This window comes from Adelges cooleyi, unplaced genomic scaffold (assembly GCF_023614345.1).
Source record: "Adelges cooleyi isolate 19-005CV unplaced genomic scaffold, UGA_ACOO_1.1 ACOO_flye_CR_arks_rails_tigmint_CR_PRNA_9, whole genome shotgun sequence".
Lineage (NCBI taxonomy): Eukaryota > Metazoa > Arthropoda > Insecta > Hemiptera > Adelgidae > Adelges > Adelges cooleyi.
In genome coordinates, this window is record NW_026096579.1 from 6,137,558 (window position 1) to 6,163,201 (window position 25,644).

At 32.4% G+C, this 25,644-nt stretch overlaps 2 protein-coding genes across 8 annotated transcripts; one reads left to right on the top strand and one right to left on the bottom strand.

Moving 5' to 3' along the window:
- The first annotated feature begins 614 nt into the window (after nt 1-614).
- Nucleotides 615-15,826, top strand: LOC126846118 (sortilin-related receptor-like). Of its 4 annotated transcripts, none has more exons than XM_050585284.1 (33): nt 615-1,217; nt 2,055-2,285; nt 2,354-2,515; nt 5,660-5,926; nt 6,008-6,270; nt 6,364-6,565; nt 6,636-7,101; nt 7,189-7,384; nt 7,446-7,652; nt 7,792-7,966; nt 8,035-8,273; nt 8,344-8,575; nt 8,645-8,797; nt 8,861-9,047; nt 9,125-9,231; nt 9,297-9,423; nt 9,504-9,656; nt 9,945-10,078; nt 10,163-10,315; nt 10,383-10,599; nt 10,692-10,919; nt 10,983-11,134; nt 11,446-11,728; nt 11,790-12,019; nt 12,108-12,369; nt 12,450-12,548; nt 12,619-12,783; nt 12,857-13,113; nt 13,346-13,617; nt 13,697-13,893; nt 13,959-14,168; nt 15,015-15,032; nt 15,139-15,826. In XM_050585284.1, the coding sequence occupies exons 1-33, from the start codon at nt 984-986 to the stop codon at nt 15,192-15,194; spliced, it is 6,534 nt and encodes a 2,177-aa protein (XP_050441241.1). In that variant the 5' UTR covers nt 615-983; the 3' UTR covers nt 15,195-15,826. The 4 variants fall into 4 exon arrangements, with proteins under 4 accessions (XP_050441241.1, XP_050441242.1, XP_050441243.1 ...); XM_050585285.1 differs by having other exon boundaries at nt 8,344-8,569; nt 15,139-15,825; XM_050585286.1 differs by lacking the exon at nt 15,015-15,032 and having other exon boundaries at nt 616-1,217; nt 15,139-15,825.
- A 2,085-nt stretch (nt 15,827-17,911) lies between these two features.
- LOC126846650 (mediator of RNA polymerase II transcription subunit 24) lies at nt 17,912-24,975 on the bottom strand. Of its 4 annotated transcripts, none has more exons than XM_050586352.1 (18): nt 24,919-24,975; nt 24,402-24,539; nt 21,916-22,041; nt 21,720-21,821; nt 21,420-21,648; nt 21,247-21,343; nt 20,992-21,172; nt 20,595-20,926; nt 20,149-20,512; nt 19,839-20,008; nt 19,595-19,772; nt 19,431-19,531; nt 19,288-19,371; nt 18,937-19,224; nt 18,718-18,853; nt 18,398-18,649; nt 18,194-18,339; nt 17,912-18,129 (listed from the first exon to the last, which is right to left on the bottom strand). In XM_050586352.1, the coding sequence occupies exons 2-18, from the start codon at nt 24,507-24,509 to the stop codon at nt 18,120-18,122; spliced, it is 2,904 nt and encodes a 967-aa protein (XP_050442309.1). In that variant the 5' UTR covers nt 24,510-24,539; nt 24,919-24,975; the 3' UTR covers nt 17,912-18,119. The 4 variants fall into 4 exon arrangements, with proteins under 4 accessions (XP_050442309.1, XP_050442307.1, XP_050442308.1 ...); XM_050586350.1 differs by lacking the exon at nt 24,919-24,975 and adding an exon at nt 24,795-24,918; XM_050586351.1 differs by lacking the exon at nt 24,919-24,975 and adding an exon at nt 24,726-24,912.
- Between the last annotated feature and the right edge of the window lie 669 nt (nt 24,976-25,644).

The window sequence follows — 25,644 nt, forward strand, 5'->3', positions numbered from 1 at the left end:
TAAGAAATTATGGAGGTGAATCAATAGAGCTAGTGGATTTGATATAAGATATTAGAGATACAAGATTGCAGGACATGTCCATGTATTGATGTAACTGTATGAAATCTCTTAACTTTTTATTTTTCCCAAATTCCTGATAATTTAATACGTGTAAAAAAAAAATTGTATTATACCTAACATACAATTTCAAAAAAATTGGCCATTAACGGTTTAAAAAAACACTGTCGCCGGTCGCCCACTTATTGCAAAACATCATCCCGTAAGTCTGTCGAGCGCTTGACCGACGGCAAACGAAGACCAGGCACCAGCGCCGGCGAGCTGAAATGGTTTGGCCGCCAGGCTCGCCAGGATCGTAGGCGGCGGCGGCGGCGGCAGTACACGAAACCAGCGACGGCGGCAGCACGAGCACGCTGCAGCAGCACTGCAGATTATGGAATAATAATAATGAGAGAACGGATCCCCATCCTCCCCCCTCCCACCCGCCCACCCGTTTTCCGCTCGCCGTCGTCCGCCAATCAGCGTGCGGATAATAATAAACGATCGTCCCGCGGCACAGTGTAGCGGTAGTGGTGGGCGGCGGTGGTACGTCAGGCGTCGTCTTATCTGTTTGTGTTTTATATTTTGCGTATCGTCGCATCGCTGCCATTATCAATAAAAACATGTTGCAAAATCCGATCGCAGTCCGAGCCGACGTCCGCTGACGAATAGTGTGCGAAATAAAAAAAATTGCGGTACCGTTAATAAAAAAAAAAAAAAAACATCAACAACAATAATAAAATATAATATAGTTTTCATTATATGTTATATTCGCCGATTCGTTCGTTTTGGATGTCAGTCGTGACGAGCGCGAACCTTCGTTGAGTGGTCGCAGTGCTTTGGCGTTTTTTTTTCTCCATCGTTTCTTCTACTAGATGATATTATGTGTCGTTTTAAAGTCTCCCGTGTCGTTTCAATAGTAAAGTCGCTGTAAGTCTAGTGTAATCATGAAACCCTCCACCTCGATGTGGACCGTTTGCCTTTTGGTTGCGGTCGCATTGCCCAGTGCACCGTCGTTGTCCGTCTACAACGATGATAGCCGTTCGGTCCGCGGTCACTTGGATTTCGCCGGCGACGCATACGCTACGGCAGACCCAGCTCGATTGTCGGCATCGTTGGACAGGCATAAGCGAGACAGTCCTCCTGTCGTGAAGGTGATCGACAACAACATTACGTCCAAAGTAAGTCTCCATACATATGTAGTGATTATATATTGGTAAATATAATAAATGATTACAAAATGTTACAATCAATATAGCTTACTGGTATTATTCAACGTATGATCATATTAGATTTGTACCAATTTGCCCTGGCGTTTACGACCTCCTATTTGGTTTTCGAATCGTAGAAGTAACGATTCTTGAAAACTTATAATATGTTTACCATAATGTACTTAGTATATTCCACTTGAATATTTGATCAATAATGCACTTGAGTAAACTACATATTTTTTAACGATAAAAAATACTATTGAAAAACCCTTGTCAATGTCTGATAAGAAATTATATTTTTAAATTTGTTCGTACCAATAATATATTAATTTTATTGAGTTCTATATGATACAGTCTTACGATATCTTTATATTTTAATTAATAATTTGAATAAACAATTATATAACAAACATACAATTAAAATGTATTTAACATTATACCTAATCTGTTTGTGATATCGATCATAATTTATTCTTTAACTTTTCTTCATTATCTACTTCACATATAGTTTGTTCTCAGTGTTATTACGTTTTCTAAATATTCCATTTAACATCCAATGATATTCTCTTCCAAAATTGTCCCAGTACTACCACGTATTATTTCATTATGTCATTGAGTTGGATTTATAGTTTAAAATGCTTACTAATTATTTCTGAATTAAGACATAAAAATCTTTAAGTGTGTTATTGAAAAATATAATGTAGCATAAAACAATATAGGTTTCCGATTAGGTAATTGATCATACCTAATATTTAATTTAGAATTTAAAATATTTCATTAAAGTCCTATTTAATTTTTTTGTTTAAGGTAATACATTTGAATGAAAGTCGGCAACAGTTGATGGTCCATTGGGTTGGTGAAAATTCAAATGTGATCATATGTCTCGCTCGCGAAGGTGGTCTTTCTTCTGCTGTATACGTGTCTTACGACTACGGTGACACCTACATTAACAAAACGGATAGTTTTAAAATAGACACCGCCAAAAATGTGTACGCTTCCATCGATAAGTTTTACATACATCCGACGTTTAAATCATATGTAAGTTTAAAAATAATATCTGTACAATTTTAAAATTTTGCCAGTAAGTAATAATTGTTTCGTTTTAGTGTGTATATACGGATGTGGCTAATCGTAAAATCTTCACCACAAACGATCACAGTAGATCAATCAAATCGATCCAACTGGCTTTTGAGCCAAACGAAGTAGCTTACAGACCCGATATACCGTTTGTGTTTGTTGTACACGACAAAAACAGTCCTACAAAACAAGTAAGTACGACAAACTTGTTGGTGGGGTTTGTAGAGTATGAAATCGCTTCTACCCACAATGTTGGCGATGAAATATTTTAATCGGTATATTTTGTTACCAATACGATTTGTGTTATTGAATACTATTTATTTAAAAATATTTTGGTTATGACTTTCGTGTGGGATGATTTATCATTTCCTGTCGTCCAAATTGAATTGATTGCACAGGAAACTTGTTGGGGTATTAGACAGGATGTTGTAAATCTCTAGGTTCTATTCATATTCTATTGGGTTTGACTGTCTAGAACTTATTATTCTATTTTGTCGCCATTGAAATATTATACTACAATCTTCACGGCTATTAACATTTCATGGGCCGATATATTTTTTTTCGTCGGTATTAAGATGATTTCAATGAGAGCAGTTAAAATAAAATAATTGTAAAAATGATCGAAACCCAATCATTCTACAAAAGTGTGATCGCTATTTTAGTAGTCGTGTTTTATTCCATAATAAAACATAATTGTTGGACTTTAACAATAGACATCATTAACAACACAATTGTCTTAATTACTTTACATATGTAGACCTATACGCATGCGTTAATTTAATTTCTTAATTATCTTTTAAACATATTTAATGTTTCAGATTAGAGCCTTTGTAGGCTAATATTTTTTAATTAAAAATTAGCCTAGAAAATATTATTATAATTTACCTATTTTTATTTTATTTATGAAATGAAAATGACTTACTGAGATAATAACTAGTAATTCTTAGTTAATAATTTTGTTTTAAATCTGTCACAAATCAACAAGTCCGACAAAAACATCTTTAATGTGCAACATCAGTATTAATTGTTATTGTTGAGTTTTGAATAGTTTAAATGTGGACATTATTTGTATTTTTTGGATTTATTGTTTCTAAACAATATGTAGTATTTAACGACTATATTTTACGATTGCATTAGTTTTACATTAAGGGGCCTATACACCTGCCTACTATTTTTTGGTCGAAAACAACTCATTTCAATTTTAAACATACTTTGAAACACATAATTTGATAATAGTTTTGATAACAGTTATAGATTTTTTAATACTTTCTATTGATGTATTGATCGAAGTACATTATTAATTTTCGTGTTATTGTATAATTATAAAAAACATAGAAATTATTAATTACTTAAAAATAATTTTAAAATGTTATGTAGAATGTGCCTTAATAAATGCTAGTGTATAAACCCCTTAACTGCGACGAGGTATCGTAATTGTTTCACAATAACAGGTTTTAGTGAATACATTTAAAAACAATATTTGACTGTTTAAGAAATATGTTTTTACAAAGAAAATAAAAAAGTTAATTTCTTCTTCAATTATTCTTATACATAGTGGTTAGGCATTCAAATTTATCAAATAGGTAGTGATTCGTTTGCAGTTTGCAGTAGAATACTGTTTATCACGTATTTTGTCGAGAAATCAATATTGACGTTTAAAAGGTCGATATTTGAAATAGAAGGAAAAAAAATAGATTATACAAAGGTCGTACATTATATAATCTGTATTTTATTAGATCTGGTCTTTATATCTCTGTTAAAAAAAATGTACATTACTTGTATAAATATATATAGAAATATATATTATATATTACATATATTTATAAAATATCTCAGGAGTCATAACATTGATATAATAATAAAAACAATAGTCAGATAACATCGAAAGTAATATTACTGATTTAGCGTAATCGTCTCAAACATAATATAATGTTTGGATGTTATCGTTATGAAAAATAAAGAGTTTTTGCTCTAGTCAGCTGAAATTTTATTGACTGTTAATTGCCTTTGTGGAATCTTGAGGTTCATTTTTTTCGGCAGTAAAGTTATTTGAAACAAAAAAAATTTGGTCGTTACTATCAATGGACCACTACGATTGTTTGCTACAATAGAATTCATTCTTTTTTTTTTTTAATTCAGTTTTCATAATTAATTCAAAATGAATACTTTGTATCTATAGTCCATGTTGGTCAGACAATGGTCAATTGTATCAATAATATAAAAGTTAAAATAGAAAAAACAAAAAAACTTCACATTCTTTCGAAAAAAAATTATTTAAATACAAATTAAAATAATTATTAAAACTAGAAATGTATTTAAATAAAAACTTTTAAAAATAAATATTATATTATTTTTATTTGAATAAAATATTTCCAAACAACAATTTCTCCTACTTCACTGGAATTAAAACCCCACATGTTTTGTGTGTATATATATATATATATATATATATATATTACTCTAATTTATGTATAATACTCCTGTTGATTTATATTTCTAATTTATTTATTTTAATCGTTTAAATAAAAATTACTTTAGGCAATAAAAAAAAAAAAAATTGACTTTAAATCAAATTTTTTGTGTATACAAATGTGTCCCTTTATTTATTTAAATAACAAATTATAATTTGTAAATAATAAAACACATTTTAATTTACTGTATTAAATAAAATTGTATTTTTATTATTGTGTTAAACCAATCATTTTTTTAGCATTATCAGAAATGTTTTCATTATAAGTCTAAAAATAAAATTGTCTTATGTGTATTTGGTTCTAAAAATTAAAAATTTAGTCTACCATTTAATACTTGAATTGCAAATGTTTTTTGGGCAACACTCGTACAGCGAAAAAATGTCAAATAGTTTGTTAAAATTTTTAAAATATATTAAATAATGTTCTGGCGCTAAATATTATTTTAAAAAATGATTTTGAAATGTCTAACGTATTATTAAAACATGTTATCATAATTATTCAGGGTATTCTATGTATAATTAAACACCAATTTTATACATTTAATCATCTTATCCCAAAAAATGATCTTGGTGTGGTCTTGACAATATTAATTTGTTTTCTATATTAAATTATTCTTAAATATATTGTTTATACATTTTCTGTTTTATTTAAAAATAATTTTGTTAATGAATAATAAGAGAAATCAGTTTAAATAATTAAATCAAATAAAAATGTTACTTAAAAAATTCATTCTTTTCAAATTACCTATTATTTGTTTTTTGTAATTTAAGTAAAAAATATCCATGATAATTTAATGTTGGTATTACTTTCTTGGTTTTTTTTTTAATTTTATATTAATTACATTTTTTTGGTCAATATTTTTAGTTGTGGATAACTCACGATTTTGGCAAAACATGGGCAGTCTTAGAAGAGCACGTAAAGGCGTACTTTTGGATTCCAGTGACGTGGGATTTATATAAACGTGGTTATTCGTTCATCATACAACGTGAAGAATCGTTGACCACATCTAACGTTATTGCAGTGTCGGAAAACATAAACTTTGGTCAAAATAATTTAACTACGTTGGCAGTCAACGTATTGCAGTTAAAATTCAAAGACGATTTCATGTTTGTCACCACTCAATTGTCTAAAGTAAGATTCTCATAACAACAAAGAGCGGCCGCCAATTAGCTTGTTTGTGTGTATTTTATGTGTGTTGTATATTTTCCCCAGAATAATTTGGACTTGTTGATCAGCTACAAAGGAGGTAATTTTATTCGATCTCGTTTTGACACGGAACTTGACAGACGAGACTATTACATAGCCGATATCACCTCCAATCGAATAATGGTAGCGGTCGCTCATACACGTACACTATCAAATCTATATATATCTGACGTTTTTCAATCCAACAAAGAAACTGTCACCTTCAGCTTGTCGCTTGAAAGAGTAGTCGCATACTTTCCGAACATTACATGGACGGAGTCTTTGATTAGGTAATATAATATTGATTTCGTTTTTTTTTTTTGTATACCATTTATCAGTTTAAGTATAATGATTAACAATATTTGTGGTCTGTGTTATTTTAGCGAATTGTGGGGAGAACCATTTGCAGACGTGCACAAGGTGAAAGGACTCCAAGGAATATATATAGTATCGCAGATCCTATCTGGAACGCCGGCGGGCAGTGTGGACATAGCGCCAGAACACTTGGTTACATTGATCACGTTCGATTGGGGCTTCGAGTGGAGGTCGTTAAATGTGACACGTTCGTTTACACATTGTGAAAAGGTTTGGATATTTAATTGCGTTTAAGACTCTATTGTTGTAAATTAATTATTAATTATTTTTTTGTATTCAGACCGAAAACTGTTCTTTGCATCTTACCCAAATGTTTGCTCATGTTTATCCTGTCACCAGAACTCATACGTTTATTTTGTCTTCGGCGTCAGCTCCGGGCATCATAATGGCTACCGGTGTGGTCGGTAAGTCATTAAAGGGCAATCCCGGAGTGTTCGTCAGCAGAGATGCCGGTCTAACGTGGAGACAAGTTCTGAAAGAAATGCATTTTTATAATATGGGAGACCACGGAGGTGCCTTGGTCGCCGTTCGTTACTATAAATCGGAAAAAGAGGAGACCAGCCAAATCCTCTATTCAACCGACGAAGGAGAAACATGGCTCGAACAAAACTTTACGAACAGCAAAATAAAAGTCTACGAACTCATGACCGAACCCGGAGAAAACACAACTGTTTTCACAATGTTCGGCTCAGTTATGGAAAAACACGAATGGCTTATAGTGAAAATTGATTTGAAAAACGCTTTTTGTTAGTAGTTTTCTAAAATTTACAATTGCTAATGATTAATAATGTTCATACAGTAGGTGTTAACCATTTACGTAACTTTTTGTTTAGCGTATAATTGCACCAAAGACGATTACAAATTTTGGTCTCCTAGTTCTACTAAAAACCATCTGAAAACGTCTTGTGTTCTCGGTCAGACGCAAATATTTCAAAGAAGAGCACCCAAAGCAAATTGTTACAACGGATTAAATTACGCTCGACCGGTTCAGACGGTAGCGTGCGATTGTGATATTGAAGATTTTACATGGTAATTAAAGTAGACTTGAATATTTAATACTTTAATTTAATTTGTTTGTTAATTGTTATAGTGATTACGGTTTCACATGGTGGTCCAGTTCTAAACAGACGTGTGTTCGTAACAAAACGAGCACTATCGATCCTTATAAAATTCCACCGTCTTGCAAACCAGGTTTAATGTATAATCGCACAAAAGGATATCGCTTGATCCCAGGCGACTCGTGCAAGGGTGGACGTGCAATGGAATTTATGCCACAAGAAGTTCCTTGTCCTTTCGAGTAAGTTCAATTTGCAATTTAATATTAATGTCAATTATAATTGATAATTAGTATAATTATAATTCTAATACACAATTTCACTAAATTGGTCGAGACCTTATAATATAATTTATATTTCCAATTTATATTGTTATTTTAGGGAAAAGCAAGAATTTCTTCTAGTTGCCCAAAAAGAACGTATTATTCGTTTGGATCTAGGCGACAAACCGTTTGAAGTTTTACCCGTTCGTAAACTAGAAAATGTTATTGCTGTTGAATTTGATGTAAAAAACAATTGCGTATTTTGGGCTGACATTGTGACAGATACAATTGGGGTAATTGAATACATGTTTTAAACATATTCAAATTGTTATTTTTATTTCAACTTTTCTTTATTTTTTAGCGGCAATGTTTATCCAACGGTAAAGAGGGTCCAGAAATTTTGGTAGATTCCGGTCTCAACAGCGTCGAAGGAATGGCTTACGATTGGGTTTCAAAACATTTGTACTTTGTCGACGGTGCGCTGTCCAAGATCGAAGTCATACATACCAATACCAAAATACCAGGTCATATGCGTCGGACGGTCGTTGGCCCCATGTATTTGAAAAAGCCACGCGGCATAGCGGTTCATCCTCGTGCTGGGTATGGACGGCTTTTAAATATTTGTTATGCAATTTAAGATTCAAGTTCTAACTCGATTATGAATTTACAGTTACCTATTTTGGACCGATTGGGCAGTTGGTGAGGCCAAGGTGGCCAGATCTAATTTGGACGGATCAGACGTTAAAACATTAGTGAGTCACGAGTCAGTTGAATGGCCAAACGGGTTGACGGTAGATTATGTTGCTGAACGAATATATTGGGTGGACGCTCGTCACGATTATATCGCGTCCAGTGACTTGCACGGAAATAATTTCAAAAAAATTATTAAAAACGATGTAAGTGTAAGTTTTTTGTTACACATATTTTTACTTTGTACAGACTATTTTAAAAAATTTTAATTTTGATATCAGGAAAAAGTGTCTCATCCGTTCGCTGTAGCAGTTCTGAAAGATTGGATTTATTGGGACGATTGGAAACAAAATGCGATATTCATGTCAGACAAAGACCACGGATCTAAAATACAAACAGTTGCTTCACAGTTGCCCGGCCTTATGGATTTAAAAGTTTGTAACCAATTTTAAAGCTTAAATAATTATTACTAATACGTTACTGTAATTTACATATAGGTGTTTTCACACATGTCGCAAACGGACACAAACGAATGCGCCAACACTAATGTTTGTTCGCATTTTTGTTTCGGTCTACCTGATAAGAAGTTTTCCTGCCAGTGTCCGGACAGCATGAATAAATCCGGTAACATATGTCTTTGTCCTGGTCAAAAAGAACCCTACGCTAATGGGACTTGTCCGTCTGGTAATTACATTTTTTGTGCTACGATCTGTCGAAACATGTGTAAATAACTGTACAATTATTTGTTTGTTCAAACACAGTCGGTCATACTTGTTCGAGTGATTACTTCCAATGTACAAATGGCAACTGCGTGGCAAAGTATTGGCAATGCGACGGAGACAACGACTGTGGAGATAACTCCGATGAGGTACAGTTTATACTTTGTTCAAATTTGAGAGTTACAACTCACGGTAACGTTTCGTCTTATTTTAGGAAAAATGCACCAAAGTATCGTGTGGACCAAGTTCTTTTCAATGTAGCAATGGCAAATGCATTCCGTCCTATTGGAAGTGCGATTTTGATCCTGACTGTGAAGACAGTTCTGACGAACTCAATTGTAGTAAGTTTTAAATTTACTTAACAGTACATTATTAGACGTGTTATACATTTTCAAAATAAAACACATTCAAATGCTTTCAGAGTATTCCAATTGTTCAGATGGACAGTTTCGTTGCAAGAATGGCCGCTGTATTACCATGCAATGGCGCTGTGATTTGGAAGACGATTGTCACGACGGATCCGATGAAATTGATTGTCCAAATGTTACCAACAGTTCTTCAACCACTTGTCCAAGTTCGTTTATACATGTTTTTACTAATCATAGATTTGAAATCGCACAGTGGTAGGCCATTCGATTCTAGACGGACTTTTCATTTGTACTTAATTTTTACTATCGGAGTTTAATTTTGAATAATTCGGATTTATGATTTTACAATTTTTAAGCCGTTTATAATCGGCTTACAAACCACTGTGCCCTTTAAAACGAACACAATTTGTTTTGCATTGAAAGACAAATTATTGTTGAACTATGTTACCAATTTATTCGTAAATTTGTTTAACATATTTAAACTGTTGTTTTAGCGAGTAGTTTTCACTGTTCTGGTTCGAATACGTGCATCCCGGCTAAATGGCAATGTGATGGCGAAAAAGATTGCCCAGACGGTGACGATGAACTCAGTTGTAAAACACCGAGCTGCGAGTCTTGGCAATTTGAGGTTTGTGTAATTAATAATTTATACAGAATTAAGGTTCCATTCGAATGAAGGTTGTTCTTATAAATGCATATTATATGATTTTAGTGCGCCAATCAAAAATGTATATTTGCATCCTGGAAATGCGATGGAGACGACGACTGTAACGATGGTTTAAAAAGCGACGAGCTCAATTGTTCGTCTACACCTAAGCCGAATCCCAACGAACAGACTACTCCATTATTGCCATTTAGTACAAATGTATGAATGTAAAAAATCATATTGTAAGCAGCATTTAAAAGACAAAAATTGTTGAAAAATATTATAGGGGACATGCAGCGAATGGTTGTTCCGCTGTAGTAACGGCAAGTGTATACCGTACTGGTGGAAATGCGACCAGGTGTTAGATTGCGAAGATGGATCTGACGAAGAACAATGTGGAACGTTGACACCGACTGACACAAAGAATAACAGCACCGTAGTATCGACTACAAGGGCTTCAACTGTTGGCATGTGCCCCCAACATTACTTTCAATGCAATTCAGGTGAGTTATTGCTTCCTCAAAAAGGAGGAAGTAAGTGTTTTTTTTTTTTTAAAAAACTGTTATCAACTAGAATATCTGTTAAATAACTGTAGGCTTATGCATCGAAGACTCATGGGTGTGCGACGAAATCAACGATTGCGATCAAGGAGAAGACGAAACCGACTGCAAGAACAGTAATTTCGTAGGCCTATGCAAGAACAACAGCAAAGAATTTAAATGTCGTATTTCTGGATCGTGCATAGCAATAGAAAAAGTGTGTGATGGTACACCGCAATGTCCGGATGGCAGTGATGAGATGTTCTGCACAAATACCAATCAAAGTAGTAAATTTTAATCCTTATATAAAAGTATTGAGTTAGTAAAAAAAAATTGTTTTCGATTAGCTCCGGGTACACCAAGTTGTGGAATCGGTCTGTTCCCTTGCGACAGTAATCGCTGTATTCCAACATCAAAACGCTGCGATCAACACAAAGACTGTTACGACGGCACTGATGAGGATTATTGTAATTCTGTTAATAATACCTCAAGTATTCAAGTGAGTCAAATACTACATTTTATATTAATTATCGGGATTTAGAAAAGAAAAAAACGTCTATTTTTCAAAATATAATTTTTGGGGTAAAAAATTTAAAAAATTGGTGTTGTTTATTTGTTGTTTGTTATTGGGTAATTCATTCATTAATTCGTTGCAAACAATAATTTAAAGTCATTATAATTTTTTAAGATAACATTTTTTCATTAAAATAGTGGCTTGACACAGATTTTTGTAACTTTTTTTTGTGCTAAGGCAATTACCTTAATTATTTGTATAACGGCATAATAACCATTGACAACGGTTTATTTTAGGTATCGCTGATGTTTGTCGAAGAGCATGAATCGACATCGAACTCATTGACACTTTATTGGGCAGCACCAAAAAACATCAGCTTGGAGTATTTACCGTCAATCAGTGAATCTCGTGTACCTGAAATGTTTGTCAACACAACATGGACAACTAAAACAAGCTATAAGTTCACTTCGCTTAAACCATTCACCGCCTACAATATGACCGTGTATGTCCGTCAAAATGATTTGCCCACAATTGTATATCCACCAGCTTACTACGTATTGGCTTCGACGGCCGAAGGCGGTAAGTCCTGTTCTCATAATTTTCTTGATACGATTCTAAAAAAAACATCTGCATTTTACAGTTCCGAGCGCTCCGTTAAATGTAATCGTCAAACAAGTAAATGCCGAAGAAGTCCAAGTGACTTGGACTAGACCCGAAAATCCAGCCGGACGCATTTCATCGTACAACGTGTATATAGAACCTCCACATCCGCCCATGGTGCTGTCAGTAGAAGCCGATTTCAATAACGCCACACAATCGTATCCTGTTAGATCTTCGTTGTATAAAAAAAATATCGAATACAGTTTTTGGGTACACATAGTTCATTCTGAAAGATAATCTAATTATCTATAATTAGTAGTAATTTCTAACTAGGCTTTTTAATATTTTATTGTTGTAGGTCACTGCCAGATCGTCGGAGTATGAATCCGAAAGATCAGCGGTAAAACGATTCCATTTCGATGAAGATTCTTTGGTTGACATCGATTTGAAATTGAACGTTACCAATACGACAGAAAACACCATAACATTGTGTTGGGAAAGTATTGATTACGCAGAAGGTTTTAACGTCATGTCTGTAGCGCCCGTCAAGGATGGACCTTATCCGAACTCGGTTCAGTCGTTCAACGTAACTAGCACAAAAGGCATAATTAAATATACCGGTAAGGTTTATTTATAAGTTGACATAATAAATTCAATTGTATGTTTTATGTTATTTAATGTATGTGTTATTTTTTTTTAGTAACTAAATTGTCGCCTGGAGTAATTTACACCATTAACGTTACGCCATACAACAGTCGATACATAGGTATAAAGTATACCATTGTTGCAAAAACTGAAGGTAATTATAAAAACAAAAATTTAAAAAATTTAAATTATTATAACAACACATTTGTTATTTCCCTAATAAGGCCAACCTTTGCCATGCGTGACAAATATTTCTGGTTCTTTGGTAAACGTAAAAGACAAAAAAGAGTCCACGATAAAAGTACAATGGAGTCCTCCGAAACAAATGAGCAAAACCAAATGGTTGTACGGCGTGTACTTCGGCACTAACGCCAATGAGCTGATGAGTGGTACGATGACAACAACAAAAAAAACTAACTCATAAAAAATAATTAATGGGAAAATATTAAACGATGTTTAAAGGGTACAAGTACAACACTACAGGCACACTGGCAATTTTGAGTAACATCGAATCGTGCACTTCTCTCATGATTGATGTCGGTATTATTGGACCTTTGGGAGTGGGACCGCTGTCAAAGAGACCGCTCGATATTGTCACTCCGTTTGATCCAACTATTCCTCCGAAAGCCATTAAGGTCGAACAACTCGTAGGTTCTCCGAAGCCTATGATTGTCATCAGCTGGCGAGCGTCATGTCACCCAGTTCAGCAATCGTATAAAGTAAATATATTATATTTTATAATAACCGAATAATTTGAATCTTTTATTTACGAGGGGCGTCAAACAGGTTGACCAATACCATTATTAGCTTTTTTTTCTTTTTAAATAATCCTGCTAATAAAATTGATTTGTTAATTAGTACTGTTTATGATTTATCATTAACTACTCGATTAACTGTTATGCGTTAATACAGATTTGGTGATTATATAACCTATACCTTTTTTTTTTCCAGGTAAACATTTTGGAGATAATCAAAAATGAAAAGTTTGAAATCACCGTTCCGAACGTATCCGACGCTGAAGCGAAAATCAATTTTGGCATCAACTACGGCGGCAATTATTTCATCCGCGTTTCGACCGTGACGCCGAACGCGACCCCGTCTCCGCTCATCCATTACAGTGCACCGGATTTGCCCGTTCCTCATCAAGTCAGGGTATTCAATATGCCCAACGGCGGTTACGAAGTTTCCTGGCAGCGTCCCCGTTTAGTCTTCTATCAAATTCCGTGAGTTAAACGTTACATTGAGTTATTAACAAATCATCATTTTTATACATTATGATTATTACATACATTTTTATTGAAGGTTTCACTACTTGATACGCATATCTGAGGGCAGCCAATTAAACACTACATCCGCCAAGACTTACAAAGCTGAGCGTTCACCGTTTATCATCAGCGATCCTCCGACAGGGGAACAGTTGTCTGTGACCGTACAACTAGTGACAGAGACTGGTTACGTTTCACGGATGTCCGAAGTGTTCTCATTCATATCAAATAATTGTATGTAAAAAATGTTGTTTTATCAAAACCATAAACCAGCAACTAATGTACTTACGATTTTACAGACGACAGTGCGTCTTCAGAAACAGTCGTGGTCGGCGTCAATACTGGTTGGACGTCTATATTATTAGTAATTTTAGTCATTGGGTTATCAGGAGGATTGGCGTACTTTGTGATCAGACATAGAAACATACAAAACAGCTTTGTACAATTTGCCAATAGCAGATACGACACCCGATCTGGTTCGGCGACGTTTACTGGCGTTGACAGTCTCGGTTTGTACACACCTATCTTATTACAATTTATTAAAAAGGTTGGAAAATACTTGAGTAGTTTTAGCGACAAACTTATTTGTTCAAATAAAAACTGTTGTCATTAAACTGTTTAAAAAAGTTGGATGAAAGTTAATAATGGCCGCAACGTCAAACTTGTATAAACTCATCGTGCAATTCGGCTAAGTTACTTGAAAAAAAAAAAACCAAATATAACAAACATAAAGTGACAGTTGTTTAGCGTACAATAAGTTTTTGAAAATAAGTTTTATTTTTTTATATTTTTAAAAAAATGTTTATTAAAGTGAATTCAAATGTTTTATAATACTTTTTTTAATCAAATAATAAAACCAGTTAGTTGAAATACATTTAAATTTATTGCCAACATTTTTACTTACCGTTTCAAAGAATTTGTTTATTTAAAACATTCACTTTTCAAATAGGTAAACGAAATTAGTTGAGTTTTTAATTAAATAATTTTCATTTGAGTTACAAAATGCATGTTGTAGTAGTAAATAAATTAGAACTTAAAATAAAATACAAACATTGTTATAAAAAAAAAATAGTGTGATTCAAAAATGGTCCAACCCTAACCGTTAACAATTTAATTAAAAAGAAAAAATGGCCAGTATTTTTTATGTTTTGTAAAAACGAATAAGTATTATTACCGATGAAAATTTTCTCTTCTTTCATCATTTTCAATTTATTTCAAATAATTGACACAATCGACCAACAGTTGTGTTTTACTGTCAGCCAATTTTTTTTTTTTTTTAATAAATGGGGTTTAAAAATAAAAACTAACATTTTACTTAATTTTTTATATTGTATTCTGTTCGTGCTGCTTTTCAGGCTTAGGAGTTTTCAAAGGTAAGATTTCGCGTATGAAATTGAAAATAGTTTGTTTTATGTTTGTGTATTTTTATGTTATATTGATATTGTTATTTGTTAACTTTTTTTTTTTTTTTTTAATTAGACGATGAGCCAGCTGTTCAAGGCTTTTCAGATGACGAGCCACTAGTCATTACTTAAATCCGTCGACCGACCGTTCCGTCATCTGTGATAAATCGAAACCGTTCATCTCAATTCAAGTGACATAATAACGTATTTGAAAATTAACATCAGAATACTAAACGACTCGACTTCTTCGCTTATTACTTACTTAAAAAAAAAAAAAATATATATATTTCACCAGCGTACTTGTAAATCAAATCCCTTCTCGTCTGTTTTCTGTCCTCTGTCGTAGATCTCGTATTGATAATACTAAAATTTTGAAATCGATTATCTCAATTGAATATATCTCCAATTTTTTTCATCTCATCCCGCATAGAACTTATGTGAATTTACCTTACCGATGTGAATTTAACCGCGTGCTCAGTTTTTCGATTTATATATATATATTAAGGACTGTGCTAACTTTAAAAAAATTATTACTGATATACATTTGTTTGTACTAATTTAGACGTGTGACCCTTTTTAAAAAATTTCGATAAATAATTAAATTCCTTAAATCAAAGTTGTGTTACGATATTAATAACATATCGTTACCGATAAATTGCCAAAAAAATATATTTAAAAAAAAAATAAGTTTACTTTTTCTAGTAGTTTGCATGTGTGTAACAAATTTTAGGGTTATTATTCATTAATATTGATGTAGAATAAATTTAATTTAAAAACAAATATGTGTGTCAAAATATTATTCGTAATCTTTAAAAAAAAAAAAAAAATTACTTATCAAATTTCGACAGTGACATAATTGGTATTAAGCCGATAATAATAATTTTTATGTTACCAACTAAAAACATAATTATAATTAAATCGTATGAAAATATTATGTAATTATTATTGTTATCGTTGTACAGAGAATCGAGTGAAATGTATTTATCAACAACGATAATGATAAATAATTACTATTTATACGTTAATTTTGAGCATATTTTCTAGTACATAAAATATCTTAAAACATTTTTGTTAATATTATATCATTTCGATGCCATACTATTAGTAGTTTTAAATGATTTCAATAGATGATTTTTTTTACAATTATTAAAAAAATTCATTCAAATAATTATTTTGTTTAATTTTAATGCCATGAAAAAATGTTAATTTTTATGTTCAATCGTTTTAGCCATTATTTTTTGACAATTTATTTTACATGTATTGCCTTTCTAAAACTGTATCAATTTTCCGAACACATTTTAACCAAGTGCTAATCGATCAACAGTTTATTTTAATAAGATATTATATTTACTTGAATTCTTTGTTTTTCAATGAAACAAAAAAAATCTGGATAATTTGTTCGTAGTAAACATTCGCAAGAAAACATGACATAACAATTTTTTTTTAACATTCTAAGTATAAATTCAACTCTGCTTGAGTATTTCAAAAAAGTTTTTTGTCCGGGGTCTTTTGAAATCGATAACTTTGCTGTTGTTTTAGTTAAATATTGGTTATCAATATTCGGAGAGTCGGCATATCGAGAGCACGTTCGATTTTTTTTTTTTAGCTGTTATAATTTAATTACTGTTATTTTATTTAAAAACTATAGAATATGTATAATATGTAAATGCTTAAAAAAAAAATTATAATTATCGTATACAGAAATAATACAATTTTAACAAGCTACAATATTGTTTGTGAACCGAGTTTTTGCGCCTACTATTTTACGTGTAGTTATTTAGGTAAATTTTACTATTTGAAGTATTTGACATTTCGTGGAAATTTCCAAACAAAATTTGAATAAATAAATTAGTTAGAATTTCGGGGAATAATATACCCAAGTTGGTAATTTTGAAAACAATCAAAATTATCATTACGATAACTACTTCTTTTTTTTTAAATTTCATTTTAGTCATTACTACTTATATTATATTTAGCCATTGAACAGTAATAAATAATTTACTTCTATATTGTTATTATTATTATTACATACATATTTTTTATTATTATATTATTGATTTTTTTTTTTTTTTTTTTTAGTTTGTGTTATGACTGATTATATTATAATTTTTAAGGAGTGTGTTTTTACATTTATACTTTATACCTTTGTAAATTTTGCTTGCTATTATTATTATTATTATGATTATTACTATCGTACCATATAACTATTAAGTCAATTGTGTTTCTTCATCAAAACATAGGTATCTATTATATTATTATTATTGTTTGTTGATAAAATATGTAATGTGCATATTATTATAATAAACACTTGTATACTACTTAAACAAAAAATTGTTTTATTTATTTAAGTCTGTAATTTTAACTAAACAAGTCCTAATCGATATTGTTTGAACAACGTCGTTTTAGACTAAAACAAAGTTCATCAACGTTTTTTAAATTTTTACTGCATCTGAAGAAAGTACAACATGAAAAATGACAAAAACTATCTTTGGCGAGTATATCAGTTTTGATGCACGGATCAAAGCAAAAGAAGGTTTGAATTGTTTGAGTATTTTCAAGATAAACCACTATTAACCCTAAACTTAGCAAGGGCTAATTTTAAATAACATAAACGATTAAAATAAAAGTACTTTTTTGGTTGGTCATTGAAAGTTATAAAAAAAATGTATGATTCTTAAAAGTTATAGTGCCAAATTATGGGTTTTATTGATATAATAATGCCCAGAATTGCTGATAATGTTTTAAAATCAGAATTTTTTTTTTAAGGTCTCAAAATTGGATTTTGATTGTAACCTAATAATTTAATTTTATCAACATTTTATAATAATTTTACAAAAAAATCATGTAAATATGGGATATAAATTAATTTCCAGTTTCATATATTATAATGAATTGATAATAATTGCTTTTTCACAGTAATCAAAAATAGTCTGAAAAATATATTATTTTGAAACTTTGAACTGATATTTTGATATCGTCTATTGCTTTGACTCGACGTACAGTATTTGTGTATTTGAAAAACACTCCAGTTAGTACTGAATGGAATCGGTTGTTAATTTACAAGTTTCTAAAAAATATTCAAAATATAAGTAAAAAATGTATAAGTATAACCAGCTCTTAAGTATAATTACTCAATTTTCTTTGAACACCGAGTTTTCTGCAACAAGCACAAGTCGCTAGTCGCCGCGTTACGACCAGACGATGAGTTTAAATCGTACAAATTCAATATCAAGTCAACAGTGAACAGGTCCGGTACGCAACGTATCAAGTTTGGAAGCTAAAAATGTAATCTTTTAGTTATCACTGAAAAGATAATTTATCGTAGACAATCTTACCACGGACGGTGGCAAATGTCTTAAAACAAGTTGCGATGAACCTCGTCCACACATGACTAACTGCTCGAGTAGTCTTAAAACAAAATGGGTTTCTCTACAAAGTTGCTCGTGTCTAGATGCGACAACAGCGATACGTCGAAACAGGGCAACCAGTGCCCGTTGCAATGATCCGTCCACATCGGTGCCGCTCGCATCACTGTCTCCGCTGTCCATACGCATTATTTTATTGGGCGGCCACAGATTATCAAAGTCCTATGAAAACAATATTATTTTTTAATTTTAATTTCACCAAAAAAAAACCATAATTGCTTTTTCATTACTATGTCCATGTTATTTGTCGCTTTGTGGACGTCGTTTTTCACCATACTGTTCTGTTGCATTTCTACCGAAGCGTGAATGCAATACGAACACAATTTGGCCAACGCTGTTTGTTGGGGTTCAATTAATTCCACGTTTCTGGAAATATTAATTGAATAAAATAATAACCAGATGGTAACCGATAATAGTTTTTTTACCGACAGACATATCGCACAACTTACATTGCGGGATTGAACAAATATTGTGGCATGAGTTCAAGCAACGCCAGAGTACAGTGTTCGATATCAAAGTGGAATATGGCGAATAACAGATCTACGGCTTTTTCTAGTTCATCGCGGTATTGCAACTTCATCATTTCCTTTATTAAATTATTCACAAACCAATCAGACCCGGCAGTAAACAGCGTGGTTCTGAGTTTTTGGGCGGCTTTCACATTTAACCAACCTTCTTCCAAAATGTCTTCCCAGATCGGTATGAGTTGTTCGAGAATCGAGTCTTTGGATACGATACTGAAAATGTTAAACGTATATTAAAAAAAGCAGTTTTTAAATTAGTTGATGAAACTACGGTACTTATGTGAAGGTTTGGCCGGCATCGTTGGCGGGTGCAGATCTTGTTGCATTTTTCTTATAACCTGACACATTAAAACTTGACGACTGCAAAACATTGGTATTATTAGATAACATTTTACATTAACCGATCGATTCCAACTCACCATTCAGAATAATTATCTTGATTCTCGCCGGTTTCGGGTACGACGTTCAGCAATTGTTGGACCATGTTCATCGGTTTGAGTAAAGCGTCTTGGTGCAACACCTGGCAAAAAAAACCATTCAAATTCCCTACTTTTGTTGAAAAATAAAATTTGCTAGCACAAACCTGCATGTAAGAACACAACCAAGCCGCCGCACAGATCGGCAAACAAAACATTGAAGTACGCAAAGAGTCCAATATACGTTTAACGTCGTTACTGCTCAACGTAGAGTTTTCCCAAGCGACAAGAACATCGTGTGTAACTCCGATTATGGTAAGACAAATTTTATCCCAACTAGTGTCGCTAAAAATTGATATTTTGTGTTAATGAAAAATATGTTATTGGAAAAATTTAAAATAAACTACTGACCAACTGATGATATCCTCTCCTTTGTCGATGGCGGTGAGCAAAGCTTCTACTTTGGCCGGATCGCATTCGCCCATTACGTTTTCGTGCGATTTTGGATTGCCGTGTTCGACCATGCATTGTTTACACCATTTTTCAAAAAAAGTGTCGTTACCTCCGTCGGGGAAAATAGCCTTACGACAAAAAATACTAATTAATAATAATATAAACTAAATTAAAAAGATAATATTTTATTCAACAGTTATCAAATAAAAAACCGTTTGAATAAAAACTTCTAAATCGAATACGCCCAGCAATGCTTGTCGTCTCTTACTTGATATCCGTATTTTTGTGTTATGAAACACAACATCAGGAACGTCATGTCGAACAACACGGCGTTGGTGCGCACCAATTTTGGGTTGTCTTGCGGGTTGATCTGTTTGCTAAACTCATTGAACTTAATCAACTTGGCTACAAACATACGTAGTTTGCCTTCGACTGCCGCAGCTGCCAATATCAGTTCTAGACTGGTCCCTGTCAGCGCTTGGCTGAGCACACCGACTAGAGCTTCTTGAATTTTCGAAAAATCCGAATCCAAAGTCCTAAGCATCCTCTGCAAGGTGGGCTCTGTTCTCATGATAATCGTCAGTACGTTCGACGGAGGATCCGGGCTGCTCAGCGTAGTTACAACGCTGGCTCTGTCGAAGATGAAAATAACCTTTTTTTTTAGTACAATCAGATTCGATTTTTGATTTCTAGGGCACGATTAAAATTTATTACCTTCTGGCAATGATGGAGCAACACTGGTTTTCGGTGACGAAATCTTGTTTGACCAGTTCGTTGAGAAGAAGTTCAATGGAACTGCACGCCGTATGCGAGTCGATAAAATCCAACAACGGGAACATATCCAACAACATTTCAAACCCTTCAATCACTTCTTCGGAAGCTTTAAAACTCATAGAGTCTTGGCAAAGATGTTTGATGATGTGTGGCAATTTAATGAACGTAAACGCGCCCCACTGCGGACCGTGATCCTCGTTGCTCAGCGAATCGCGCAAGCACATCAGGCACGCACGGATCAGCTCGCAGTACAATCGTGGATTGCTGTAGCCCTGTAGCGATGAATAAACATAATCAATTGGGGCTTGTCCAATTATTTAATTTCCTTGGCACTCACTTTTATTTGACGAATCATTTTCAGCTTGTCCACCAACACTTGGGTTTCCGCTGTCGGATTTAACATTACACGCACGGCTAACAGCGGCTGCAGCACGTACGTTATGGATTCATTGAAGGATGTAACGGATTCCATCGCCGTGAGGTTGGTCGAATTTTTAAAGTCTATGTTGCACAAATTTCTAAAAACAAGGTAAATGTCTTTGTAAATAAAAAATTATACATTGGTATAAATTAATGATGAAGTAGTTTTTACATTAAAATATTGTGCACGTGCGGAATGTTCGAGTCCATCGAATTCTGCACGTCTTGACTGATTTCTTGGCATTTTTTCACAATCACGACATACAAATCTGTAAAAAAGCAAAACAAAAGTATTTTAATTTAACACAGCTGTTGTCTTATACTTGTCGCCAATGCTGTACTTACCGGCATCTGCGTGTTTAGCCAAGTACAACATGGCCAGAATAAAATCATTCTTCAACAAAGATTCCAAAATATCGATGGAGTTATTGGTGATCCGATCGTCGAGCGGATCTTTGATACCGTCTTTGGACGACAGTCCGCTGCGTATACACGATAGCAACCAGTCGACCAGAGACAACAGTGCTCCGGCCAGCACGCTCTCCTCGGGTTTACCTCTACAAGTAATGCCATTCTAAAAAAATTCCCACAAAATCATTGAATACGCCTTGTTTCCGTGGCGGTTAATTTTATTTGCATACGCACTAATGTGGTTTTGAGAAAATCCAGTAATACAATCACACACGATCTCTTGTGAAATTTATCGTACTTGCTAATGCGTTGAAGGATAGCTGCGTACGACACAAGCTAAAATAATTAAAATAATATAATTACGTACAAAATTATAATACTATATTTTATAATACCTACATTCTTTTTTATAAATATATAATTTACTCACTTGACAGTTTAACGAGTGTCTTAAATAAGACAGCACAAGCTCGTTAGGGTAAGACCCGACAAGAGCTTGAGATAGTATTATGTCGGCCAAATTATAAACATCGCCACTCACTCCTCTGGGCAACACCTATAATAATTGACAAATTTACCAAATTAGTATAATTGACTTTGATAACATTATTTCAGTTAACAGTATTGGTTTTTCAGGGTTTGACGCTGATTTAAATTACGTTAAAAATGTATTTATATTTTGCTATAAGCTTGATAAAAAAAGCAATTTCAAAATCATTCTTCTCTAGTTAGTTGACAAGAAAAACAAAAATATGAGAATTGAGTTGAATTTTGTAAAAAAAGTGAAGAAAATAAAAAATTAGGCTTAACTATATTACTCCTTTTTTTTACTGATATTTTTCGGACAGCACAAATTTATTACTATCCAAGTTAACATAATAATGCAACCATGTTTAAACTAGGTAATTTAAAAACACAACAAATTTGGAATCATTCTAATTTTTGTTTATTGTTAAGTGCTAGAATCTAAATTTTTCAAAATTAAATTTCTTACATTTTTTATGGGTTGAATATTTTGATTATGCAATAAGCTGTAAATTGAAATGTCTAAGAGAAAACCGTAGCTTTTCTAGCATTAGTTTAAAGCTAGTTAAAAAATCTAGTTTACGTAAAACAGAATTATATGACATGCTTTTTCTTTAAAGTCGATAAAAAATTTATACTTTTTTTACACAACAATTTCACTTGTACTATCATTATCGCTCATAACTGCATTTTTATAATTCTTTAACAAAATCAAGCCATAATTTAAAAAACACCGTGTAACCAATTTTTAGAAATCTACGACTATCATTAAAAAATACTACTTAATACCAGAACTAGATGTTCCTTAAAAACGTTTATATTATAATGAGAATAATAATAGAAATATTAATTTTAATAGTCTGCCAACACTAATATTTTATGGAGGAAATCGTTTCCTTCTTTACTTCATATTTTAATTATTTCACATTTAATAAATTCAACGACGAAGGTTAAATTATTATTGCATAAAAAAAAAATTGAATAAAGATCAAAAATAACAAAAAGCTGTTTAAAAATTAAAATAATAGATTTATTTTTTGTAAATACATTTGTATGATGGTATTTTTTTGGAAGCTTAAATTTAATAGATAAACATTTTCGAAAATAAAAATAAAATTATTACTAGTTATCGTTTTTCTTAAGATCTAATTGATAAACAATTACATTAATTATTACTATAAATATTTTTTTTTTTTTTTGATACTTAGAATACAGTTAAAATTCTTTATCTAAAAATACTTTTTCACGGCGTTCATAAACTATTGGAAGAGTGTTTGCAAAACTTCCAGGATCTGTCAATGAACCGGACTGACCAACTGGTAATTCTGAAGTATACAACTCTCGGCGGCATACTTCCCTTATCAAATAATCACACTCGATAGATCTGTACAAGCGAGTGTCATGAATCCGCATCATGACGCCGTCGACACGCAAAAAAAATCGTAGCAACGTAAAAAGGCCACTGGGCATACAACGTATTTTCACCGAACAAACTGCCACACCATTGTCGTGTAGTTCGTCTTCGAACAAAGTTAAGTCCGAGTAAAACAATATCTCTTCTGGTTCTTTAAGTTTTTCAATATCGATATGTTCTTCCGTAGGTTCAACAACAGTTTTTCCAAACAGAGTGCCTTCGTAATAAGTAGAGTATGTCCAATCGAACGGGTTGACGTCGTTGTCCACAAATCCAGTGCCCATTCTCGACGCTTTCCATTCTTTGGAACATGCAATTTTCACCGGCGCTCTATGAGGATCAACGTCTTTGAGTGCGTCTAAAGCGCAGAACCGTATTCCCGATTGGTTAGATTTTATTTCTAAAATATTGTTAGGGAAAACCATTTCTGGTAAATGATGTAGCTGCAGTTCGATAGTAAAGCGGCAAAAGTCACAACACGACGGTACTGGCACGGTTTTGCGCAATAAACATCCTGATCCGAGAATATGGCTTTTGGACGACACAATTGTCCATTTGTTGGATTCAAATTGTTCACATTTGGCAGTCATTTTGAGTAGATATTATAAAACCTGATCAAAAAAATTATTTAAATTCTGTCACTTAGACTATTTTTAACAAAATCGTAACAACAATTGGGTGATATTGAAAAGTGTGGAGTTGGAAAAGTTTGACCAAACAAGCATTTATATTACAATTACACATAAGTTAAATTTCAGTTTTTTTTCCCTATCAATAATAACCATTCGTCTACTATTTTAATATAATATAATTTCTACAAATCTTGAGAAATAGAAATAGTTAATAACAATAAATTAATTATCATCTATTGAACTACGAATGGACAATTAACTGATTTTAGTTTTGGCAAACATACAAAATTTTAAATTTTTATAAAAAATATATCTACGTATTTAATAAATACGAGTTCAACATACCGACTTGATAGATATGCCCCACTGGATTTCTGTCCAACGTTCTCCCCAGGCTTTTAAGACCAGTGATTTTAAGCTGCTCGTCTTACTAGTCACTTTGGTAACCTCCATTTACTATAAACAATGAACGCTCATTTCGTTCTAAAAAAACAAAAACACATATTATAGTACACACTTGGTGTGGGAAAAATTAAATAATGACAAACACACTATAACACTAGATCATTTTTGACATATACAATAATTTTTTCTTTCTTATAGTAATAGTATTTTTAAAAAAATTAATTTAACTCTTATGCAGTACTTAGTACTTACTATACAATATACATGCAATTTAGTCTATATAGGTTATGCCAATAAGAAATATAAATTTTTTTTTAACAAAAATGTACTAACTTCAAAATAATTAAGTTGAATATTCAAGTTATGCTCTATATTGCATAGATAAACCGCCAATCACCTTATTACATTCACTACTATAACTGTTAACGAAATACAAGTTACAATTTAGAAAACATACCAATAATAATGTACCGTGCCCTGCCAATTCTCGTTTGCAATTTATTCTTATCAACAGCCGCACTAGTGATGTAAACAATCAACATTCGAATGTGTGATAACATGATACGGTTACCATAGTGGTTGATGTATGGTTACAGCGGTTACTCGAAAACAAAGCGGTTTGCTACCACTGGCGGAACACGTTATTTAATTTTGAATTTTGATATAATTTATGAACAAAAACTATATTTTAACCAGGGCTCAAAGTATTTTTAAGTAAAATAGGTATGATATGAGTATATTAAAGAAAAACAATCATATCAGAATAATATTATAATTTATATATACTTTTAGGTAATTATAAATAAATAGATAATACTTCATACTAGGGAGGTATTATATTCTTATGTTAATGATTTTCGTTTTTATTTTATTGAACCAATGTAAATGGATATTATATTTTTAAAAAAATCAGGTTTACCGTTAAAATGATTTTTTATTTAGTATTTAAACTTATAAAAACGCGTTGGACAACACAAGAAACCAAATGTGTTTTCTAAGATCGAATAAGAAGTTATATCTATATGAAAAAAAACATCTGCGTAGGTATCCGTATTACTGGAGTCACTGTTTATTAGATAATTATTTTAGGTTCAGTAAAAAAATCTAGGCCCCTACACGGTCGTATTTAAAACCGAGTTGGAGCAAGTGTTCTCTTGTGTATTCGTAAGAATGTAATGTAAGA

Coding starts and splice junctions, on each gene's coding strand:
- LOC126846650 (XM_050586352.1), bottom strand. CDS start 24,509: ATGGAGGTTACCAAAGTGACTAGTAAGACGAGCAGCTTAAAATCACTG. Junction 20,513..20,594: donor TGCTCCATCATTGCCAGAAG/GTAATAAATTTT, acceptor CATCTTCGACAG/AGCCAGCGTTGTAACTACGC. Junction 18,854..18,936: donor TATTTGTTCAATCCCGCAAT/GTAAGTTGTGCG, acceptor TAATATTTCCAG/AAACGTGGAATTAATTGAAC.
- LOC126846118 (XM_050585284.1), top strand. CDS start 984: ATGAAACCCTCCACCTCGATGTGGACCGTTTGCCTTTTGGTTGCGGTC. Junction 7,653..7,791: donor GAAGTTCCTTGTCCTTTCGA/GTAAGTTCAATT, acceptor TTGTTATTTTAG/GGAAAAGCAAGAATTTCTTC. Junction 13,114..13,345: donor CAGTTCAGCAATCGTATAAA/GTAAATATATTA, acceptor TTTTTTTTCCAG/GTAAACATTTTGGAGATAAT.